Raw genomic sequence first — 21521 nt, 5'->3', positions numbered from 1 at the left:
CACTTGATTCATGCCAATATGACTTCTTTCAAGAAATTGTCATAAAACAATTAAGACTTTAAGTCTTTCACCAAGACAATTTCACTTTGACCAAGTAAATGTCCTGAAACAAGTTACATTCTCCTGAAAAAACAGTCACATTTGTTGACACTAGTAAAATTATCTGTCAGTGCAATAAGATTATTTCACAAAAAAAATCCTAAAATAAGCTTGATAAGTCTGGATACAAGATAAAATAGCTTAACAAGTCTGTCAGTTTTTGCAGTGTAGCTGACTAGAGATGTGTATCAGGATGAGAACTGAATAATAATGAGTTGATGCACATGATCAATAATGTTCTAATATTGCTCAGGATACTCCTTTATTGATTCATCCTGGTCATCCATATTATTATTTCCATAATAGCTCAACTGAACTCATATTTGATTATGAGAAACCTGAATTTGAAGTTCACTTTCCATGATAATATTCAGAAAATTGTTTTGGATATTGGTGAGTGGGATTGGCCTGCTATCCTACAGCAACTACTGCTGCTATTTTAAGCTTCCTGTTGAAATCCATACTTTTTTCCATTCATACATTTCTACATAATATGTTTGAGTGTTGGAATTTGTGTAATTATATCACTTATTCTTCACCCTATTCTTCTTTGCTGTATCCTTTTACTATTTGCTGCTGCAACGGCCCAGTTTTATGGGGATCATCAAAGATTCATCTAATCTAATCTAATCTAATCTAATCTCATATAAAAATGCATCTAAACATTTTATCTGGAATAAGACCTCAACCAGGTTATGAACCACTTGCCACACTACTGTGTGCATGTAAAACAAACTCATTAGTTAGGTCTTCAGTGCAGAGTATGAACCGGTTTGTAGCTTATGGGCAGACTCAGTTGTATTCTACATGTTATGACCAATTTCGTGAGAGACGCAAGTTTCTTTTAATCTGCCCCAGGTTTTCGCCCGAGGCTCGCTCTGTGATAGCCTTCGGTTTCTTTGTCAGCAGTGAATCAGACAGCTCATCATTTCTCAGCATATTAGCCAAGTCGCTTTCCCGGCACTCCTATGACCTGCAGTGCTGCCTGCTACGCTGAAGGGAGGACTGCCAATCGATAAAAGCCTCTCTCATCCTCTCATCCTTTTATTCCCCGGCTACAATCGGCTGCGTGACTCTGGACCTCCAGAACGAGCTGTTCCACATGAGGAAGACAGCTGGAAAATGATGTAGTGTTCAGCGGCACTGGCTTCAGTCTGGCGGCCACTGTGCGGTTCAGTTTGACAGTTTCCCCAAGTAATACCATGATGAAAGGGTGTAATTCCTGTTCATCCTAGCTGACTGACTGTCCAGTTTTTTGTGTGAGGTTTTCTCTGTGAGGCAAGAGAATATCCATTTTGCTGCAGAAGCTGGTACTGGTGAAACTGGTACATCAGTCCATCTGGTTTCTCATGCATTTGTGTTGCTCATGTGAATGTGAATATGTGGAAAATTCTATCCGTTCAAGATAGCTGAATAGAGCAAATGAAAACCCCAAGCTCCAGCAGACTTTGCTGGGATTACATTAGCCCTAACATCTCTTACAAAACCGAGCTGTGGGGAGTTGTCAGGCTGGGTCAAGGGCGTCTCTGAGCTTCAGACTCCGCTGCTTTGACTCAGAGCCAGCAGTGCATCCAGTTAATGTACTTCAAATGGGGTTTCAGTCCACGTTGCTTCCCATAGCAATCCCCTCGCTTAGCAGCACAGCCTGGTTAGGAGTTTTATGGGGCCCAGTAAAGGTCAGTCAGTGTGTAGCACATTAGCTGTGTTTGGCTTACAGCGATCTGGCATAAGACTGAGACTTCTGGGGGCCCGTCACTAAATACTGACTGATAGAGGGATTGAATTTGTTGCTTAACAGAGGTGGAAAACAGTGGTGTCCACTTGGGGGGATGCATCTCTAATACACCTCAGTATGCCAACTCAGAAATAATAGGAGCTGAACTTTTACCAGACAGTTCAGCTTTGAAGTATAGAGAGCTTTCAGGTGACGTAACTCCCTCTGGTGACCATAGTGGAGGTCCACAGCTCTTGGGCAACAGTGGCTGTCAACAGTTTGGTTGTGTTTCTAAATGTACAATTTGGCAATCTCAACAGAAGTCAATAAACATGGTTAACTTCTGTTCTGTTTTGGACTGGGAACTGATCATTTCATCACAAATACACATGATCGATTTTATGTTTAGATGTCAGCTTGTTAGCAAGCTAATCCTAGTATCTAGCCAGCTAACTATATCACTCTCTTGTTCTAATCTAATTTGTATGGAAGAGGATTAGGGCCACATGTGAAAAATGTATTTGAGTTCTGAGTTTAGTCAGAATTGTGAGATTAAAGTCAGAATGTGAACTTAAAGTCAGAATTCTGAGAATAAAGTCAGAATTCTGAGATAAGTCAGAAGTTGAGAAAAAAATAAGAATTCTGAGAATAAAGTCAGAATTCAAGTCAGAATTCTGAAAATAAAGTCAGAATTCTGAGTTTAAAGTGTCAGAATTCTAGTATTTAGTAGAACCTAGCATTAGCAGTGGCTATTAGTTGCATGTTAACATTAACATGCTGGCTAGTTAGCTAGCTAACAATGCCAACACAACTATTTGTTGGTTAGCTGAGCTGACTATTTTCAAGCTAGTGTTTTTGAGTAGATGCTAAAAACAAGACAGTGTCACAGTAACTTAAATATGCAAATGAATCTATCTTATCAGACTGTTCACCTTTACTTACAGCATTACTGAATTGTTCTACACCCACACCATGACAATCTTTTTCAGATATCTCTATTTTCTAGCCCAGTTTTTATATATTCATCCATTGTTTGCACACAGCCAATTCTCCAACGGACCTCCATGATGACACCAGCTGTGGTTGCTAGGAGATTTTTTAGTACACTCAAAGTACACTCTTGAAAAGCTAGCTTAAAGATGTCATTCTTATTCCATTGCTTACTTATCAATACTACAATACCGAACTTGAGGATAAAACAGCGTGAGAGTGGACGTCTTGTAAGAATAAAGGGCATAAGTAATACTCTCTGGTGTTCTCCAGCCTATGGAAATGGTCTCTCCAAAGCCTGAAAGGGAGCAGCGGGCGTCTTCAAAAGTTTCTTACCTCGCACTGCTAATTACTCCCAGGCGGTGAGTGCCGAGCAGGGAGGACAACTAAAAAAAAAAAAAAAAAAAGCCAAAAGTTTTGATTAATTTATAAATATATGCCCGAACCTCTCCGTTGAGTTAGATTAGTTAGACTGAAGGAAGCCTTTGAAGTCTCTCTGAAGCATTTCCATAGCAACAGTGCTTTGACTGGAGTGCTTTGTTCCTCATACTGTTAGCATGCACACCCTTAGAATGAGTGTTGCCGGTACACCAGGGTACATACGCTGCATCTTAAGTGTTTAGTCTCCAATGAAAAATTTGGTGACAGATTTATTGATGTCCGGGGAACAAATATAGCAGTGTAACAGACAAGCTCAAGAAATATTTGTAAAAAAAAAAAAAAACAATCAAGGCACACTCTGAAGACCAACTTATGTAACAGGGAATGAATTTCAGTGAGGCTCAGCTCTACAGTAGGAGTGGATGAGGTAAAGGAAGAGCGTCAGTTCATATTTGCTTGCCTGTATGAACAGCATCCTCAGTTTGCAAGACATAATAAGTGCAACAGTAGAAAAGGACAGTGTCTCTTAATTCCATAATCAGATGCAACTTATAACTTATTAACTTGCTGTGTGTAGTAAAAATTGTCATTGTCAAATTAATTGTAATGCCATGGTATAATTACTGTAAACAAATGAGTCTATGGTCGAGATGATTGGTAGTCTTTGTCTCACACCAGTGGTATTGTTAGTGCTAGTGTTTCTAAAAATGATGGTCTCGTTTGTTTACGGTAATTATATTACATTTTCAAAATAAATGTGGTAATGATTTGTTGATGTTAAAATGCTTCACATAGCACCTTAAAGAACAAATGCAAGTGACCAAAATAAAATGCTCAGAGAATGTAAGATACAGGAAACATTAAGTAATATACAGTGGGATAGAGCAAGGACAGTACAGACTGAGTCCAAAAGTGTGCAAGGGCCACCAAGAAACCAATATACAATGCTATTAACTTCATCTGCAAGAAAGGAAGAGTAAAAATCCATTGGATAAAAGCAGGTAGTTTATGTAAGGTAGATGAAACTTTGGGAAATTAGGTGGTTGCAGCAGCAATAGTAATAGAGTAAAGCAAAGAAAAGTAGAATATAAACATAAAAATATAATATAATTTCAACACGATAATTTGACTGGATGATTGGTAAGTATGGGGAAAAGTATGATTTTCTTAAATGTATGGATTTACTTAGAGTTGTTATTTAGATATGTTATTGATTTCTTACTTAAGTATGGATTGCTAAATCTGAAAAATGCTATATACAGTATATGTAAAACAACATTATAAAAATATACCAATATGAACACCTTTTTAATGCCAGAATGAAATATAACACCAATTCCACCACTGAAATGAACATGAAAATGAATAAACGATTGTCCTATCAAAGTATGGGTCTACATGACTGGGCTCATTTCTCATTAGAAAAACATCAAGAAAGCATCAAGAAACCACAAAATGTTCAAGACCTCTACAACTGAATTGAAGACTTAATTAAAGACAATATTCAAGGACTTTTGAGGCATTCAAGACATTTTAGGACTTTTTCAGGACCTGCAGACACCCTGCATGTGCACAGTATGAAATGGTGGAAACATTATGAAAAGTATGAGTACATATCGAGTATGTAGCAATGAATAGAAAAAGAGGAAAAGGAGAACTCATTCCCAAATGAGAATCCAAATGAGATGTGTAATCCGCCGCAGGTATTGACTTAATCTGGAAAGAATTGCCTTGTAGACTGTCACTTTAATTCCATCACATTGTGTCATTTCTTATTTATCAGTGCTACCTCTTAATTAATACATCAATAGTGATTGTGTCAGCCACTATGTGAGGTTAGATGTCTGGTTAAAGAGTAACGGGTCAGTGTCTCCTTTCTTGTGTCTGTCCTATAGAAAGCCTACTGTGGCCACTGCAGTGAAAGGATATGGGGGCTGGGGAGGCAGGGCTACAAGTGTATCAACTGCAAACTGCTGGTCCATAAGCGCTGTCACAAACTCGTCCCTCAGACCTGCCAAAGGCCTATGGTGAGTACTTCATCATGTCCCAAGCATTAGACAGAAGTGTCGGTCTGTCATATCCAAAGCCAACACAGTCCCACAGTCTCACTTTATTTGTATAGCACTTTTCTAAAAACACTGTTTACAAAATGCTTTACATACAGTAAAACACAAAAAGACAGTGATCTAAAAAGTACCACAATTAAAGTGATGTTGAACTTTGGTAGTACCTTGGGTACCTTGGTGCAGCTTCCTCCATGATGTAACCCTAAAATCGGTGATTCTCTGTTATCTGTTGCTCCGGTAGAGGAGATTGGAGAATTGCGTTTTTTTCTCTTTCCATTCACTGTCATTGTATGGCGGAACAGTCTGAAAAGCACTTCTAGCACATAAACGAATGTGAACAAAGCAGATTCTGACAGTATATACAAAAATTTGTCATGCTGCTGGTTTGTGGTTAAGCGAATCACTTTCTTTATGTTTATTAAACCTTTCAGTTTGAACAAATGTAACACCGAAATCCAGTCGGAAGAAATTATTTTGCAGATGGAACAAAGAAAATAGTATGTTTAACAATATTTGTAAATAGGTGAAAAAATGTGGGAGACAGGACTTTGACAAAGCAGATTTTGCCAATATATAAAAAGCAAGTCTCTCGTTTTTTTTTCACCTATTTACAATTATTGGTAAACGTACTATTTTCTTCATTCTTCTCTTTTTTTTATATATTGTCAGAATCTGCTTTGTTCGCGTTCGTTCATGTGCTAGAAGTGTGATTTTCAGACCTGTTTCACCATATAATGGCAGTAAATGGAGAGAGAAAAAAAATGCAATTCTCCAGTCTCCTCTACCGGAGCAATAGATGACACAGAATTGCCAATTTTGAGGTTATATCATATCCAAGAAGCTACACAACCCAAGCTACTACCAAAGTTCAGCATCACTTTAAGTTAGATAAAAAGTATGGAAAATTAAAACAAGAAAAAAGAATAGAAAAAGGAGAATACAACAAATGGTAATGACACATTAAAGGATAAGGCTGGTGTTTTTTAATGCATTTCTTACTGTCAACAAATCCTATGAAAATAACAAAATCAACAATGAATTTGTTTTGCTAACAAGTCTCGTCCATGTAGCCGATGCCCAACAAAGCCATGTCCCAGTAGCCATAGAACTCCATTGTATTAAAAAACTATTAAAAACACGTAAAGAGCCATGCCGTTGCTCTGGGCAGCATATTTCATCATTGCGATGCACCGGGCAAGCCGACTTTTTCCTCAAACAACTTAATAAGCCGACCGTAAACATGCTTTCCATCTCAGGAAAGTAGTTCCGTAGCACCGAAAATAGTCCCCGCCGTAATGAAGAATTTGTTCCCATTTGAATTGACAATAGCCTGACTTTTAATGGTAACAGTTAGCGATTTTTAAAATGGAAACTATGTCTTTGTGAGCTGTATTTAAAGGTTTTTAGCTTACAATTGGAGCCAATGTCTTCCGGGTTGAAGGCTAAAAACGGTACGTGGGAAGTCGGAAAGTAATGGGAGTAGAGCAAACGCATTGTTGATTTTGTTATTTTCATAGGATTTGTTGACGGTAAGAAATGCATTAAAAAACACCAGCGTTATCCTTTAACTGAACACCCAGAGCACACCCATCACCCACAATGAACACATTGCACTAACCCTAACCCTAACCCTGGCACCACAACACCTTGAGAAGTACCTCAACAGCAGACATCCACAGCAGCACAGCAGCCAACACCACCATACCTGCCTCCACTGTCCACACCCCAACTCAATCCCAGCCACACCCAGTGCAGCACCAGTCCTGCCTGTTTCTAGTCGTGGCACGTAATCCTTTCATGGTGGGAAATGTATCTGTTTCACTTTTCCCGCACAGACCACAACATTTGCCTTTTAAGACATGCTCATTTTACAAAATGTTGTGAGACCAGGCTGTCCAAGCTGATGCACCCTACTGTGTGCTGCTCACTGTACTTGTATATCGAATATATCTCATGCAAAATTTGACCCGTTTACGTTTGGGTTCAAGTCTATGGTATGATTTTGTCAGAAAAATAGTTTGCGCTTTAATATAATCCAACAGTTTAAGCTCTGCATCTCACATTTACCCTGAGCTTCTCACAGTGCCTGACATCTTACATTTGAGCTCATTAATACATAAGAAGTGTATATTACTGATACTGTATTATTACGGATCAATGCATTCAAGCATAGCTTTGAAAAGCTTTCCTAACACATTTTCTGTATATGAGTGCAGACTGTGTTTCTGCAGGTCTTCCTCCTAACACTTGATATTCTATATTGAAGTAAGACATCACCAAGTTACATGATAGTGACAGCTTAACAATGTGCTATGAATCCCTGTAATCAATCCATTTGCCCACCAACTAACCCTTTAACCAAATACAGAGACCCAAAATTCAGCTCCACAAGGCCAAAGTCCTGCCTAGAAGATCAATGTCGTCAATACAGTATTCGCTGCTGTAATATAACTATGACCTTTCAGCAGTAGTAGCCAATTGTAATGCGATCTGGAATTTCCCTCTTGATCAGCTTCAACTCTATATCTTCAGTGCTAGATAAGTGAGCTTGATAACATGAAATGATTAAGTCCCTTCTCTAGTGAAAAACCCCACATCGCAATTGTGTCTCCGGGCAACACCATTTTTGTATATTAGCTGAGAACATCTCTCCAAATAAAGCATAGTTTGCGCTAAGATGAATTATCATACACTCTATCAGGAGTGTAAAACAATGAGCGGATATTTAGTTGGATATTTAGGTGGATTTCTGACTTTCTCTCTTCAGGATCCAGTCATGCCATCACAAGAGCCCCCTTTAGATGAGAAGAGCGAAGAGGTGGACCTTCCACCAGAAGACACTGAGGACACAGATGGGAGTAAGACTCTAAAGCCTTTTTGCTTTTTATAACAAAAGAGTAGAGTGCTAGCATTTTTAATTTCACAGAAAAGAAAATGTTATGAGGCCCAGTTCTTGTTTGTCACTTCTTCAATGTACAATAATTGCTTGGAATGTATGAAGGTAAAACATCTGAGATGACAAATATATTTGAGCTTGTGTCAAGAGTCACAGTTGCAGCTAGTGTGTGTGTGTATACCATAGACCAGGGGTATTCAACCATGTGCTATGGAGGCTGTGGAACAAAAACCTGCATACACTCGGCCCTCCATGGCACATGGTGGAATACCCCTGACAGACCGTAAAAAATACTCATACGTACCAATTTGGCTGCTGCACATGCACATACACAAAGCCCAAAACAGTTAAGAGGTGATGTTGAAAAGAGATAAAAGAGAAACCTGCTCACAGGGGGTCAGGCCTGGCTCTACATGTGCAATATCTAAACTACATCAGGTCCTTCTAGAACAGTCTGACATCAACGCAGCGAGGGTCAAGCAAGAATGGGAGACAGAGCTAGGGTTAGAAATTCATGATCAAGTCTGGGATACTTGCTTGGAGAATATACACAGCTGCTCTATCAACACCAGACACAAGATGATTCAGTTTAAAACTGTCCACAGGCTGCATTACTCAAAGCTTAAGATAAACAGGCATTTCCCAGACACCTCAGCAACATGCAATAAGTGTAAACCCGAAGCAGATACCCTCTCCAATCAATACTTCACCTGCACCAAACTCCTGCCCTTCTGGTACCTCTATTTTTGACTTTTTCTCCAGGGCACTTGAAAACAAGACTAGGCAAGCCTAGTTTAGCTGGACCGTGAATGCAGCCTGTGGGCAGCATTGTCTGCCAGGAAATGAAACATTTGACCCATGACTTTCTGTCCATAAATGGTGTTGGACACTTTCTTCCTATTGGAAATCAGTGAGACGTAGGGCAACATTTTGAGGCTCTTGGGCAATGCCCTGTGCCCTAAAACAGCTGCTGTGGCATGGAAAATGGATTGGAGTGCTCTAAATCTACATATATAGTAGACACAGTGCAATACTTGTGCATCGGCTGCCGCTATATGTCATCCATACCTTAATACATCCATACATCTGTGCATACAAGCAAGGACACACAAGTAAACTCAATGAAATGATGATAGCTTACCTCTCATCTGCAGTTAGCTATTTCCAAATAATAACAAACAATGACAGCTAAAGGGTAAATGTAGATTAGTTATATTAATGGCCTACACAAAGGGACTTACACGCATATGCGTTTCAACGATGGGGAGTCAGTCAGCTAGGGACATAGTATTCTTGGCTGGCCTGCTTGGCAGTCCGGCAAAAATTGGGAACTAGACCCCCTAGTGGCCATTTTATGCTCATCAGATGATATTGAGCAAGCCGCTGGCAGCAGCAGATGGGCCATTTACCTTGATATGCTTATTACCAGGAAGCTAACACTGTGCTTGTGGAAATGGGTCCTTCATTTGACATGGCTCAGGGAACTAGGAGATGTCCTCCATCTTGAAAACATAAGACATGATCTATCTGGAAAGGATTTTATAAGACTTGGAATCAAGTACTCTGCTGCTTACAGGGCTAACTTGATGAGGGCAATGTCACTTACAGTACTTACATCGAATTATAGCTAAATGTACTTGTATGCTGTCTGACTGATTGTCATACTCACGTGTGTCCCCTTCTTTTGCTTGTTTTTTTCTTGCTCAGTTTAATGTTCTTAGGGCTGGATGGGGAGGGGTACTAAAATCAGTTCTTGCTAAAAGACAAACATTTTTATGAACGTTTGTCACGATAAAGATAATTTGGAAATAAAAAAAGAGAAAGGCATTGGCTTATAATATTTGGATCTACTATGAAATCGAATATTCGTTGGCAGTGAAGTCTGGGGCCCCTTATTAAAGTTCAACTACAAAACCTGGGATAAAACCCCAGCAGGACAGCTGCATCCTGATTTCTGCAAACGGTTAGTGAGAGGCTGCTCTGTGCTACACTTTGTGCAAGTAGCAGAGCTGGGCAGCAGGTGGGGATGAATGACAGCTTGGATTTCATCTGAGATTCTGTGCATTAGGCAGGAGAACGCAAACACGACTGCTATAAGTCATTGTCATTGTCTCTTTAGCATGCATGTCTGAGGACTGGAGTCTTCGAATCCTAGATTTTAGGGTTTCTTGTTTTTCCTAAATGCTTCTGTAGTGATAGGTGTCCACAAGTGATTAGCCCATGGAGTTTTGCCAGAGCCATGTTAGTCAGCTTCACCTGCTCCCGGCCCTCATGATGGGGATGTAGGGTTGGACTTTGAGAGGTGCAGTGGTTTGAGATGCACGGAAAAACAGAAGCAACTCTGAATCCGTTAACTACAAATGTCAGTGTATGCTCAAACGTCACAAACAGGGATCCTATGATCCGGCTGCAGTGCATAAACCCCTTCTTAAACTTCAAATCAACTTCTGCGGGAGAAGTGGCGCAAAGAGCACTGAGCAGTGGAAAAAAAGGAATATGGTCAGATGAATCCTTCACCCTGTTCCCAACAAGCTTACGAGTACATGAGTGGTGCACACTAACAGAAGTTTATATACCTGAGTCCTTGTTTCACATGGTGAAGGATTCTGGCATATTTGTTATGATGTAGGGTTCATTTTCCTAGCATGGTTTAGACCTTAGAGGGCAAGGTAAATGCAAATAAATAAATAGCCATTCTGTGTGATGATGTTCATCCTGCGGAGTGTAATCTTCCAGGATGACAATGCCTCCATCCACAGAGCACCAATAGTCACTGAATGGTTTGATGAACATAAAAACCATGTAAACCATATACCATGGTCCTCCCAGTCACCAGATCTCAACCCATTTGAGCACTTATACAATTCTCACAGTGTTTTCCACCACCATCGAAACCCCAAATGAGTAACCAATTTCTCGTAGAAGAATAGTGTTGCATCCCTCCAATAACACTTCAGACAACTTGTAAACTGTATGCCAAGTGGTAGCCCCTATTAAAACACTTTATATTGGCGTTTCTTTGGTTTGGCAGTTATCTCTAGTCTAACTCAGCAAATGTTTCACAGTAATCGCACCTTCTACTTCCAACTGGAGTTGGTGGACAGTCAGTTATGTTTTAGCCCCATTCCATCTGTTTGTCCGTTGGCAGAATATCTCAAAAAGTTATGAATGGATTTACACAAAACTGTGTGGAAAGGTTGGTCATGGGGCAAGGAAGAACTGATTTCATGCCAATTGGCCAAAAGGGGCCGTGGTGGTGGGCGTGGCTTCTCATAAAAAGGCGTACAGATTCACCTAACACCATCAAACGTTGTGTCCATCAGCAGACACAAGAAGAGGCAAAACATCTTTATTGGCCCAATTAAACAACATGGGGGCACTGGAGAGCTCATTTCCAGTTTAGACATAACCACCCTGCTTATTTTTCCAAAATTTGGTCCATTGAAGCAGGCCAGCACTAATGGAAACTGAACAGATATACTGCTGACTGGCTACATGGTGTTTAACAGGTATATCTCATGTCCCATTTCAGGTCCAGCCATGAAAATGTGTGCATTTCCTGATGTGAAAGTTGGTAATGGGGCATGGAAGAAATTGTTAACTGGCATATCTTGACAATTGCATAGCGTTCATGGAGATATGGGCCTACTGAGTGGCATCTAGTTTCCAGTTGATTCCCCTCATCCCTTTGCCACAGCAACAACCTACTCCTCACATCTCGCCCAGTACAAGTCTGACTCTGAGTCCCATGTGGTTGCAAACACTAACACACACACAAGACAACACAACTCCCATCTACCCCCAGAAAATTGGGTGGACAGACTTAAAATAGACTTAAAATACACTAACAGCCCTTCTCTGAATTTACTCACAGCATGAAGTAAAGTTCACTTTACTTTTAGAACTTTTATAGAAGAACTTTTATACCAACCAAGGAGTTGACCTCCCCCATAATAGAGCAGACACCAGTAGACACTATTTCTATAGTAGTTGTACAGTACAATCGTCTACACATTAGTGGACTGACCTAGTTTTGTACATCCAGTTGATAGCTGGACTTGATTGTGCATGCTATACCGCCCTCTGCTGGCTAAAACAAACATGTTAAATCTCTTGAGTGCAGACATACAATTGGCTGCTAGGTGCCACTTGTAATTGTAATGTTTTTTTCAATGTTGCTGCTAAGGTGTATTACATGATTTACAGTATGTAATATGGGATTCAGTGAGTTACCATGAACTTTTAGGTGTGCCTGATTCAGTAGGTTTATTCTATCACACTGTAATTGGCCCCAACTGACCTTAAATCAATGAATTGTTCTCTCTATCTGTTTTTTTGCAGTACCTTACTTACCGCACAATCGCACGTTGGATAAAACAGAAGATGCAGATCCAGAGGTGAGAAGGGCTCTGAATCGAGTTTCCTATGTAAAATAATACTGTGATTGTTAATGTTATACACTAAGCATTCCAATTTATAAAAAACATCATGTTTGGGACTGCAGTCACAAGCTGAAATAAAACCCCTTATCAATATATTACTCATATTACACATTTGGGCGAAGGCAATGATTTTGAATGAATCAATGATTAGATGAAAATAATTTGATACAGCATCATTACATGATGACTTTTCTACCCATAAACTTGAGATTAGATATTGACTCTTGATGTGACTGTATCAATATATTATCATAGGAAAAAGTATGATATTGCATTGATGATACCTTGTCATCGCAAAAAGCATGGCCTCTAACCCCTTCCCCCCCTGCAGGACATCAAAGCAGTGGTGGATGGCATTGATGGCATCAAGATCTCCCAGGGCGTGGTACTGGGCTTGGGCGACTTCGACCTGATCCGGGTGATTGGGCGCGGCAGCTACGCCAAGGTGCTGCTGGTTCGGCTGAAGAAGAACGAGCAGGTTTACGCCATGAAGGTGGTGAAGAAGGAGTTGGTTCACGACGACGAGGTGAGAAACCGAGGAGGGGGGGTGCATGGGATAGAGGACATTAGGGGTTAGGGTTAGGCACAATCTTTCAAATGACTTCAAATGCTTCTTGCATTTCTCTTGATGACTGTGCTCCTGAAAACTCCAGCACTTTAGTGGCACTGTAGGAAAATTCAGCTCTCCGCATCCACAAACAAAAAAAAAGACCCCAACTGGAATTGGCCAAAAGTTCTGGTTCCTCTTTGTTCAGTCAATCCTGGACAGAGGTCCTGCAGTCCAAAGCACTGTCCACTTCGTTTCGTTTCAGTTGGTACACAACCTCGTGTGTGACTCCAAAGCTCTGAGTCATTTTGGCCACAATGGCATCATTCTGACCACGCGCACTCCTTCACGTGCCTTTCTGCATCAAGCACGAACCAGCCTTTACATAGTAGAGGCACGTCAACCAGCTGTCTTGAGCCCAGTCTGAGGTTATAAACTGCTTATCCACAAGGGGGAAGCAAAGCCACTAGGCTGGAGCCAGTGACCAGTGTTCTATTTCTTTCTGATTCACATGAAGCCGTCACTTCTCGTTTTCTACTGCGTTCCTGATGTGTCCTAAAGATGCTTGTATGCCCAGATCAGTTGAGTCTCCTCAGACTGTGCCACCACTGTGTTTACTCCTGGAAACAGCTACTTCATTGTTTCTAGTTGTTCATTTAGCAGTATTTAGCACTTCTACCTGAAACACGTAACATTGTAGCATGCGTTGGTGGTGCTTTACAAAATTCAGACTACACATTTTGCTACATGAGAAGAATGCGAGAAATGTCCCTTTGCCTTGCTCTTTTCATGCATTGCTTGCGTAGTTTACGTCATTGGTTCTCAATCCTGGTCCTCGTGACCTAGAGTACTGCTGGTCTTCTATCCTATCAGGTAGTTAATGGCATTAACCTTGCATTCCAAGTGTAAATCAGGCCTTGATTTGATGGCTAGAATGAAAAACAGCCGGGCTCTGGGTCCCAAGTACAGGGATTGAGAACCACTGGACTATGTAACAGGCCTAAGAGTAGGAATCAGTAGGGAAAGAAGGGAAGGAAGGATAAAGTGAGGGATAAAGATTGGAAAGAGGGGGGGTGGAGATAGACAGAAAGAGAAAGAGAGAGATAGGGCGATATGGAGAGAAGGAACGAGTGAAAGAGGAAGCACTTGGGAGGAAGACTGAGTCAGGGACGGGTAGGAGCTTCTGAAAGGAAAGGAAAAGAATAAGGCATTGGAGAGGGGGGAAAAAGAGGAAGTGGGGGTGGAAGCAGCACAAAGGTGGGGGGGAGCTTATGAATTGCAGAAGAAAAAAAAAGGCTTAGGAGGAAGGAGCAATAAGTAAGAGTGGATGACTCACAGGAGGTGGAGGAGGAATAGGAGAGGGGAGGAGAAATCTGGGGGATAACTTTTTTTGCAGAGGTGAATGTTGAGTTGAACACGAAGTGAAATTCATTTTAGAGACAGAAAAGGCTCCATTTTTACTATTCGTGGCAGCCACAAACAGATTCTGAGCATGTTTAAGCGTGCGTACTTGGGTTGAGCTATGTCAGTTTTTGAGTTTTTCTCATTGATCCTATTGATTTTGCAGTTTCATTGATCCCTGGAATGAAACTTTCCTTTAAATCTTGTGTATCTTGACTTTTGTTATACCAAATAGATATGCCATAATAGCTATGGTACACTTTATTCACAGAGGTGTACATGAAAAACAACAATTACAATACTTCCACATTCAATATCTTATCAACAGACCCACTGCATCACTCTACTGTTATGTTGCTCTAACATAATGTCAATTTAGTGTGCAGGCCAGCTAATCCAAACGGTAATCAGATAAGCATTGTTCCCTGATAAAAACCGACTATCTTGACAAAACCTGAAGGTGTGTTTTTCAAATGAATAAGATTGTTTTTAGGATTTTAAACTAAGGTTGGCTGAAGGCTGGGGCTGCTGCTTAGTCCAATTCACAATCAGAATACAGAGTGGAAAATGTGCCTGAAAAAGGAATGGGGCACACCTACCCAGTGCCTGCATGAAGGTCTGAACCATATCCTATTGACTTCAATTTCTGTCTGTGTTGTTTGGAACCACTAGGTGGAGCTATGGTTCAACTGAGTAAACACAGGCTGTAGGCTTCATTTAGCCAGCCTCCCAGATAGATTTAGGATCCAGGATCCCTGTCCACAGCTACCTGATCATCTGAAATTTGCAAAACTGATCCAAGATTTGCAGTCACTTCCACCTCTACTAATTTGAGACATAGATTATGTTCCAGGAACTCCACTTCATGTTCCACCTCCATCATCATCTTTTCATTTCACTGACAAAAAATGTAGACTCAAATCCAACTCAACTTTCAGTGACAATTGAAGAACAAAACAAGACAAAGTTTGCCACCGTAACATGCTAAAAATGACATTTTGCCTCAATACTAGTTTTTAATATAATTACAGATTTTAAGAAATCAGTGTTGTTAGGCCTATACATTACAGTTCACCATTCAGTCCTCCCAATGTTTTGATTGGACATCCTATTTTCATTTATTCATGAGCCTATTCATGCATATTAGTTGAATTATTAATCTCTTTAGTAGGCTAATGCCTGACATCAAAGGAAGCTTGTAAGAGGTTCGCGGAGACAGACTACAAACTACTTGTAAAGTAGCTGAAATGACCAATAGGAATGTGTTATGATATTATAGTATGCATAATTATATATGCCTGAAATACTGATGAATTGACCAGAAGGACTTTGGTATCATGTGCACAATATGGGGTCTGAATTGTGCTGTTATAATTTAAGCATATGGTGTTGGAGCACAGCATGGGGAACTCAAAGTTTTGACAGACATTATTGTAGCTCACATAAAACATTAACTAACATCAACTTATTGACAATATAAATCAGCATAAAACATCCTTGCCTGAGGCAAAGCACTGTCTCAAAGCTTCCTGTAACTAAATTATACAAAAGTTAAAGGACCACTGACCTATAATAATGCACTCTAAAACATAATACGTTATTCTAGTGATCGTAGATTTGTGAATAAAAAGACAGATTTGTGATATAATCGAGACACTTGATGGAATTGCTTTGCTGACAGTGAGGCCGATGCTGTGTTCACTCGTTTGAAGCTACATTTTCTGTAGACTTTGTGCTCCTGATCAGCTTTTTCACACTTAATACACATGAACTTAGTCATGATACATGTGAATTCCTGTTTTACTGCAAACCAAACATTACAATGTCAACCACAAACCAAAAATCCAGCAAGTAGTTGTGTCCTGTCTTGGTATTTTAAAAGTTGTAATGACAAAATTACTTACGTAATGAAGAATTCAGGAATCAGGTCTGAGTTCCAAGTCCTAATTACCATCAGTAAACTGAAATGAACAGTATTTTCAAGCAGGAATCTTGTATCTAGCATTTTTCCCACTTTTCCCTCTACAAAACAGCATGAGTTTTGTGGATACTGTGTCACCATTCTGAGTCCACAAAGTCAGTCTGCCAGTCATTGTCAATGGCTCTACTGACTTTGGCTCCACAAAGTGTCTCTTGACGGCATCACAGATTACAATCTTGGTTCTCTGGTTTCTGACTAGTTTACTGGTATTTATTTGACAGATGTGGATTTGGCTTTACAGAGAACTTTCCCTCAATGTTGTCCCTCTGCATTACCGACAAACGTGACACATAATGTAATAAGAGAGAGTTCTATGTCTGTTGTTTCTAAAAGGGGATGTTCTGCCTCTGTCAGTGTCAAGGGCTAACTGGTGGACGCTTTAGAAGATAGGCTTTGCGTTTATTCAGCCCAGTCTCTTAGCTGGGCTTGCCAAGGATGGCTATTCATGTTTTTTTCTAATGAATAAGGAGTCCTCAAGCCAGGCAGTTCGTCCTTACATTTGACTGAAATTAGAATGGATTGTGAGGTACAAACTCCATCTGTGGGGTTTCTTCTGGTGGTAGGGTGGGTCCCATTTATGCGGTCCTTCTCCCAATAGGGCAATAGTTTCAAATGGAGTCTTTCTCAGTGTTTTGATTTGACAAAGCTTTTTGAATTCTTAAACCTATTCTCTCCTGATTGAAATAACCCTACAAAACACCATGATAATATATCCTTTTTTGTTCATTTGTTAAAATCAAATAATGTAAATAGTGAGTTTTTAATTATTTACACAGCACCCCCCAAATTTTGGCTTTGTTGTTTGCAAGGGAAAGTGTTTTGTACGATGCAGGTGATCTCAGAACGTAATATTTCCCTGACACTGACTACAGGACCAATCTCAAGAAGCCCAATGTGCAGCAGAATGGAATTCTACACACAAAGCAGAGGAAGCAACTTGGTGTTTTTTACCTCCCTGTCTCTGGGGAAGCGGCTGGTTGACTAAATGGGAGGATTGTTCCGAGACTGAATAAGGTTTCTTGTCTGTGGCATTGTGTATCTCCTCGTCTGTTTGACCACATCGCAGCTCTTGGCAGCGCTCTATTGATCAGACAAAATTGATTGCTAATATGTTATCTTTCCCTCTTGTCGTCTCCGTCTCTGTCTCAACATCACCGTCATCTCCAGGATATCGACTGGGTGCAGACAGAGAAGCATGTGTTTGAGCAGGCGTCCACCAATCCATTCTTAGTAGGCCTCCACTCCTGTTTCCAGACAGAAAGTCGGTAAGGACCTGATCGACACTCCTTGAGCACTCATGCTGTATTTAAAGCCAATGCACTGCACCTACAGCTCAGCAACATGCCTCACAATATCTCACACTACCTCAAAATCTTACGCTCTTATGGTTATCTTGGGAGACATTTCTTTTGGGAGAAAATAAATCTATATAAAGATATGGCATATAGTGTGACTTCTAAAGAAATGTAATTAAAGTGGCATGAGCACACATAGGAGATATACTCTTTTGTTGCTCTATACTGGTTTTAATGAATAACTGTGAAGTCCTGTTCACCCGAAGGACAGGTCATTTATATATTCCTGCATTTTTCCTCAAGATGTTCAGTCAATTCATTTCTTTACAACTGCATCTATTCCTAACACTTCTCAAAAGACCCGGAGAATACCACTGACACACTGATGTTTTTTCCCCTTTTGCTGGTTTCTAGGTTATTTCTTGTGATTGAATATGTGAATGGCGGGGACCTGATGTTTCATATGCAACGACAACGGAAGCTCCCTGAAGAACATGCACGGTAAACATCCAAAACTTACTCCAACACGCTGTGTACGTGACAAGACAAACTTAAATCCCAATCCAGAATTTATTTGAGCATATATATTTTAGATGTAGTCTTGACGCGTATGACCCGCACAATGTAAAATACAATGCAGAGACAGTCTTCTTGGTGATGGTCTGATTTGTTTACAGTAATCATACTAATGTCTTAAAATTAATTTGGTAATGACTGAAATCTATTCTGTCGATTGTAGCTGTTTTAGGAGCTATGCCCGAAGCTATTCAGGGTAGAACTCACCTTTTTTAAAATTCTGCTTAACAGCAATTAAATGTATTACCTTAAAATGGCTCAAACCCAGCCCCCCACTTATGCAGAGTGGCTGCAAGAAATCTTTGAAATATACAGCATGGAAGAAATTAGTCTTTAGCCTGGACACAGGAACGGTTAAAGCCTGGTCATCTTTAGTCTTTAGCCTGGACACAGGAACAGTTAAAGCCTGGTCATCTTTAGTCTTTAGCCTGGACACAGGAACGGTTAAAGCCTGGTCATCTTTAGTCTTTAGCCTGGACACAGGAACGGTTAAAGCCTGGTCATCTTTAGTCTTTAGCCTGGACACAGGAACGGTTAAAGCCTGGTCATCTTTAGTCTTTAGCCTGGACACAGGAACGGTTAAAGCCTGGTCATCTTTAGTCTTTAGCCTGGACACAGGAACGGTTAAAGCCTGGTCATCTTTAGTCTTTAGCCTGGACACAGGAACAGTTAAAAGCCTGATCACAATCAGTCCTTAGCCTGGACACAGGAACAGCAAAAACCCTGGTCAAAAGCCATGTAAAACTCAGGTTAAGCTATCTCAAACTGCCAGTCAATCAAGTTGAGAAACAATGTCTTTAATCCAATAAAACATTTCATAAAGAAAGCCTGGAGTGGGGCAACAGTGTTTCAAGAGTGGATACCATACTGTAATTATGGATTGGAGCTTTAAGCTAGTTGCATAGCAGTTGGAAACTTGCTATAAATACTGGAAGAGTATCCAAAAGCAACATTTTTCAATGTTTGCAGTCTCTATCACTAGATACAGTCTGTATAACCTTCCTGTATTCCACCCTTTTCCTCTCCACTCTCTCTCTCCTTTCCCCACTGCACATGTAATTGAAAAATGTGAGGAACACGGCAGAGTAATGTGGAGTGGCCTACAGGAATAGCCTCTATTGAGCGGAGGATGACACGGGGGGGGGGGGGCGAATTCGTGATTGGATTTCGGTTAAGTTGACATGGCTCCGTCAGCTCGTACAGAGAGCTCCTGTTCATGACAAAATGACAGACTGACTGCACAGGGAACAGCATGGAGTGCAGACTACTGACTGAACTGCGCCACATGGTTTCTTTTGGTTCTTTAGTATTTTACATCATCGTGTTATGTGAAGTTCAGGGTGTGTGCGGTTGTTGCCTCCTGGCTAGAACAAAAACCATCAGTTTCATAAAAGCACCTTCTGTAAGGCGTGCTTGGTTGAAGATGCTTTCTCAGACTCTGTCGCTCAATAGCGTTCATAAGTACGCCTAATAGCATACTTTACCAACTCTTCATGGACATGGCAACACTTGTCTTTTTCCCTTTTTTTTTTCCACCTCTGAAAAATATAATGAGCACCCATAATTCATTGTGCCTGTCTACTTGCGGGGGTACTCCAACTGCAGCGCTGATAAACGCCGGATCAAAGGCTGGGTAATTTAGAGAGGCACCGTCGGGCCCCTATCAGCCCCTGCGATCTGTATTCCGAAGACAGCGCCGCGCATATGCAAAGCAGCATGTTAATCACTCGTAATGATCGTACATATTCATGAGCGGCGCTCCTGGAGACAGCCCTGCCGCATTCCCCTGCGCTTGTGGGGGAGGCGGGCCGGTGGGCAATGGATGGTGCCGCTGATAGGATGCGGCTTATGCCAGTCTGGATGCCAGCGATGAAACAATGGTGTGGAATTGGGACTGTCACTGCGAAATGTGGGGGTGCGAACATCTCTCCCCTACGCTCCTTCCACCAGTCAGACAGAGAATGGCTCATCAGGTTTAATGCAGGCTTATCTCCTTGAGACAGAGTACATAATAACTACGCACATGTATTGACTTATTAGAGAGACAGAGTACATCTCATCATGGCAGGAGTCAGGCACAAAGTGTTAACAGGGTAATGTTTACTATAAATATATCAATATGCTTACCATAACGAGATTAATCGTGTTAATATAAATCTCCTTAAACCAAATACAGGGTGGAGGCTTTGAGTTGGAACCAGAGTGACGTTCTGTCTGTTAGGCGTGGGAACGTTTCCCCCCTCCAATTAAAAAAATATGACGCATCATTCTCTGGCCGTCGCTCTCGCTTCTTTCCAGATTTTATGCTGCTGAAATCTGTATCGCTCTGAACTTCCTGCACGAAAAGGGCATCATCTACCGGGACCTGAAGCTGGACAACGTCCTCCTGGACCACGAGGGACACATCAAGCTCACAGACTACGGCATGTGCAAGGTAAGATGCGTATAGATTCTTTAGTAGACTGATGCCCGGTGGCTGACGTAGGATTATTAATAATGTAGCGGATCAATATTGACTGGAAGTACTGAGGGAGCCTCTCCTTTTTTTTTCTTCCGCCATTCATGTCCTCGCCCTTCATACCTTCCCCCACTACTACTTTTTTCTCTGCGATTACTATTCCTTCTCTTGTGCTTCCTTCCCTTTCTTCTTCTTGTGTCAGGAGGGGATCAGACCAGGCGACACCACCAGTACTTTCTGTGGAACGCCCAACTACATCGCACCAGAGATCCTCCGAGGAGAGGACTATGGTGAGTGCAGGAGTCACGTCGGGTTGGACCGATACAGATTAGTCAAGGCCAATACCAATACTGATATTTTTGGATTGCAGCTGCTGATATTCAGTATCTTTCAGTATCTCTAAATTTGACAATTTTCATGCAAAACATTCCAAAAAAATGACAAGTAATCAGTGTTTTTCCAAGAATTTTAGTCTTATCGGGGTAGAAAAGCCTCTGAAACAGCATTTAGACCATCATGGGACACTAAAACTCTCCATTGAAAGGCAGGCTAATGAAATTCATGCAGCTGGGTTTCATTGCAGACTGTTGAGTAAAATCCTCCCTCACCACACTGGAATGATTTCTCTGATCAGACTTCTGGTATAAAAATAATAATAAAAACATATTCACTAGC

At 40.9% G+C, this 21521-nt stretch overlaps 1 protein-coding gene across 1 annotated transcript in view; it reads left to right on the top strand.

Moving 5' to 3' along the window:
* The window catches only part of prkcz (protein kinase C, zeta), a 113879-nt gene that overhangs the window by 67871 nt on the left and 24487 nt on the right, over positions 1-21521 (top strand). Inside the window, exons 6-13 of the mRNA XM_071896400.1 lie at positions 5080-5211; positions 8018-8108; positions 12488-12543; positions 12920-13114; positions 17685-17782; positions 18227-18313; positions 20687-20822; positions 21049-21136. Coding sequence (XP_071752501.1) covers positions 5080-5211; positions 8018-8108; positions 12488-12543; positions 12920-13114; positions 17685-17782; positions 18227-18313; positions 20687-20822; positions 21049-21136 — 883 coding nt within the window. The remainder of the gene's footprint in view (positions 1-5079; positions 5212-8017; positions 8109-12487; positions 12544-12919; positions 13115-17684; positions 17783-18226; positions 18314-20686; positions 20823-21048; positions 21137-21521) is intronic.

Source organism: Centroberyx gerrardi, chromosome 14 (assembly GCF_048128805.1).
Source record: "Centroberyx gerrardi isolate f3 chromosome 14, fCenGer3.hap1.cur.20231027, whole genome shotgun sequence".
Taxonomy (NCBI): Eukaryota; Metazoa; Chordata; class Actinopteri; order Beryciformes; family Berycidae; genus Centroberyx; species Centroberyx gerrardi.
The sequence above is the reverse complement of the archived record's forward strand: the minus strand, read 5'-3'. Positions and strand labels throughout refer to the sequence as shown.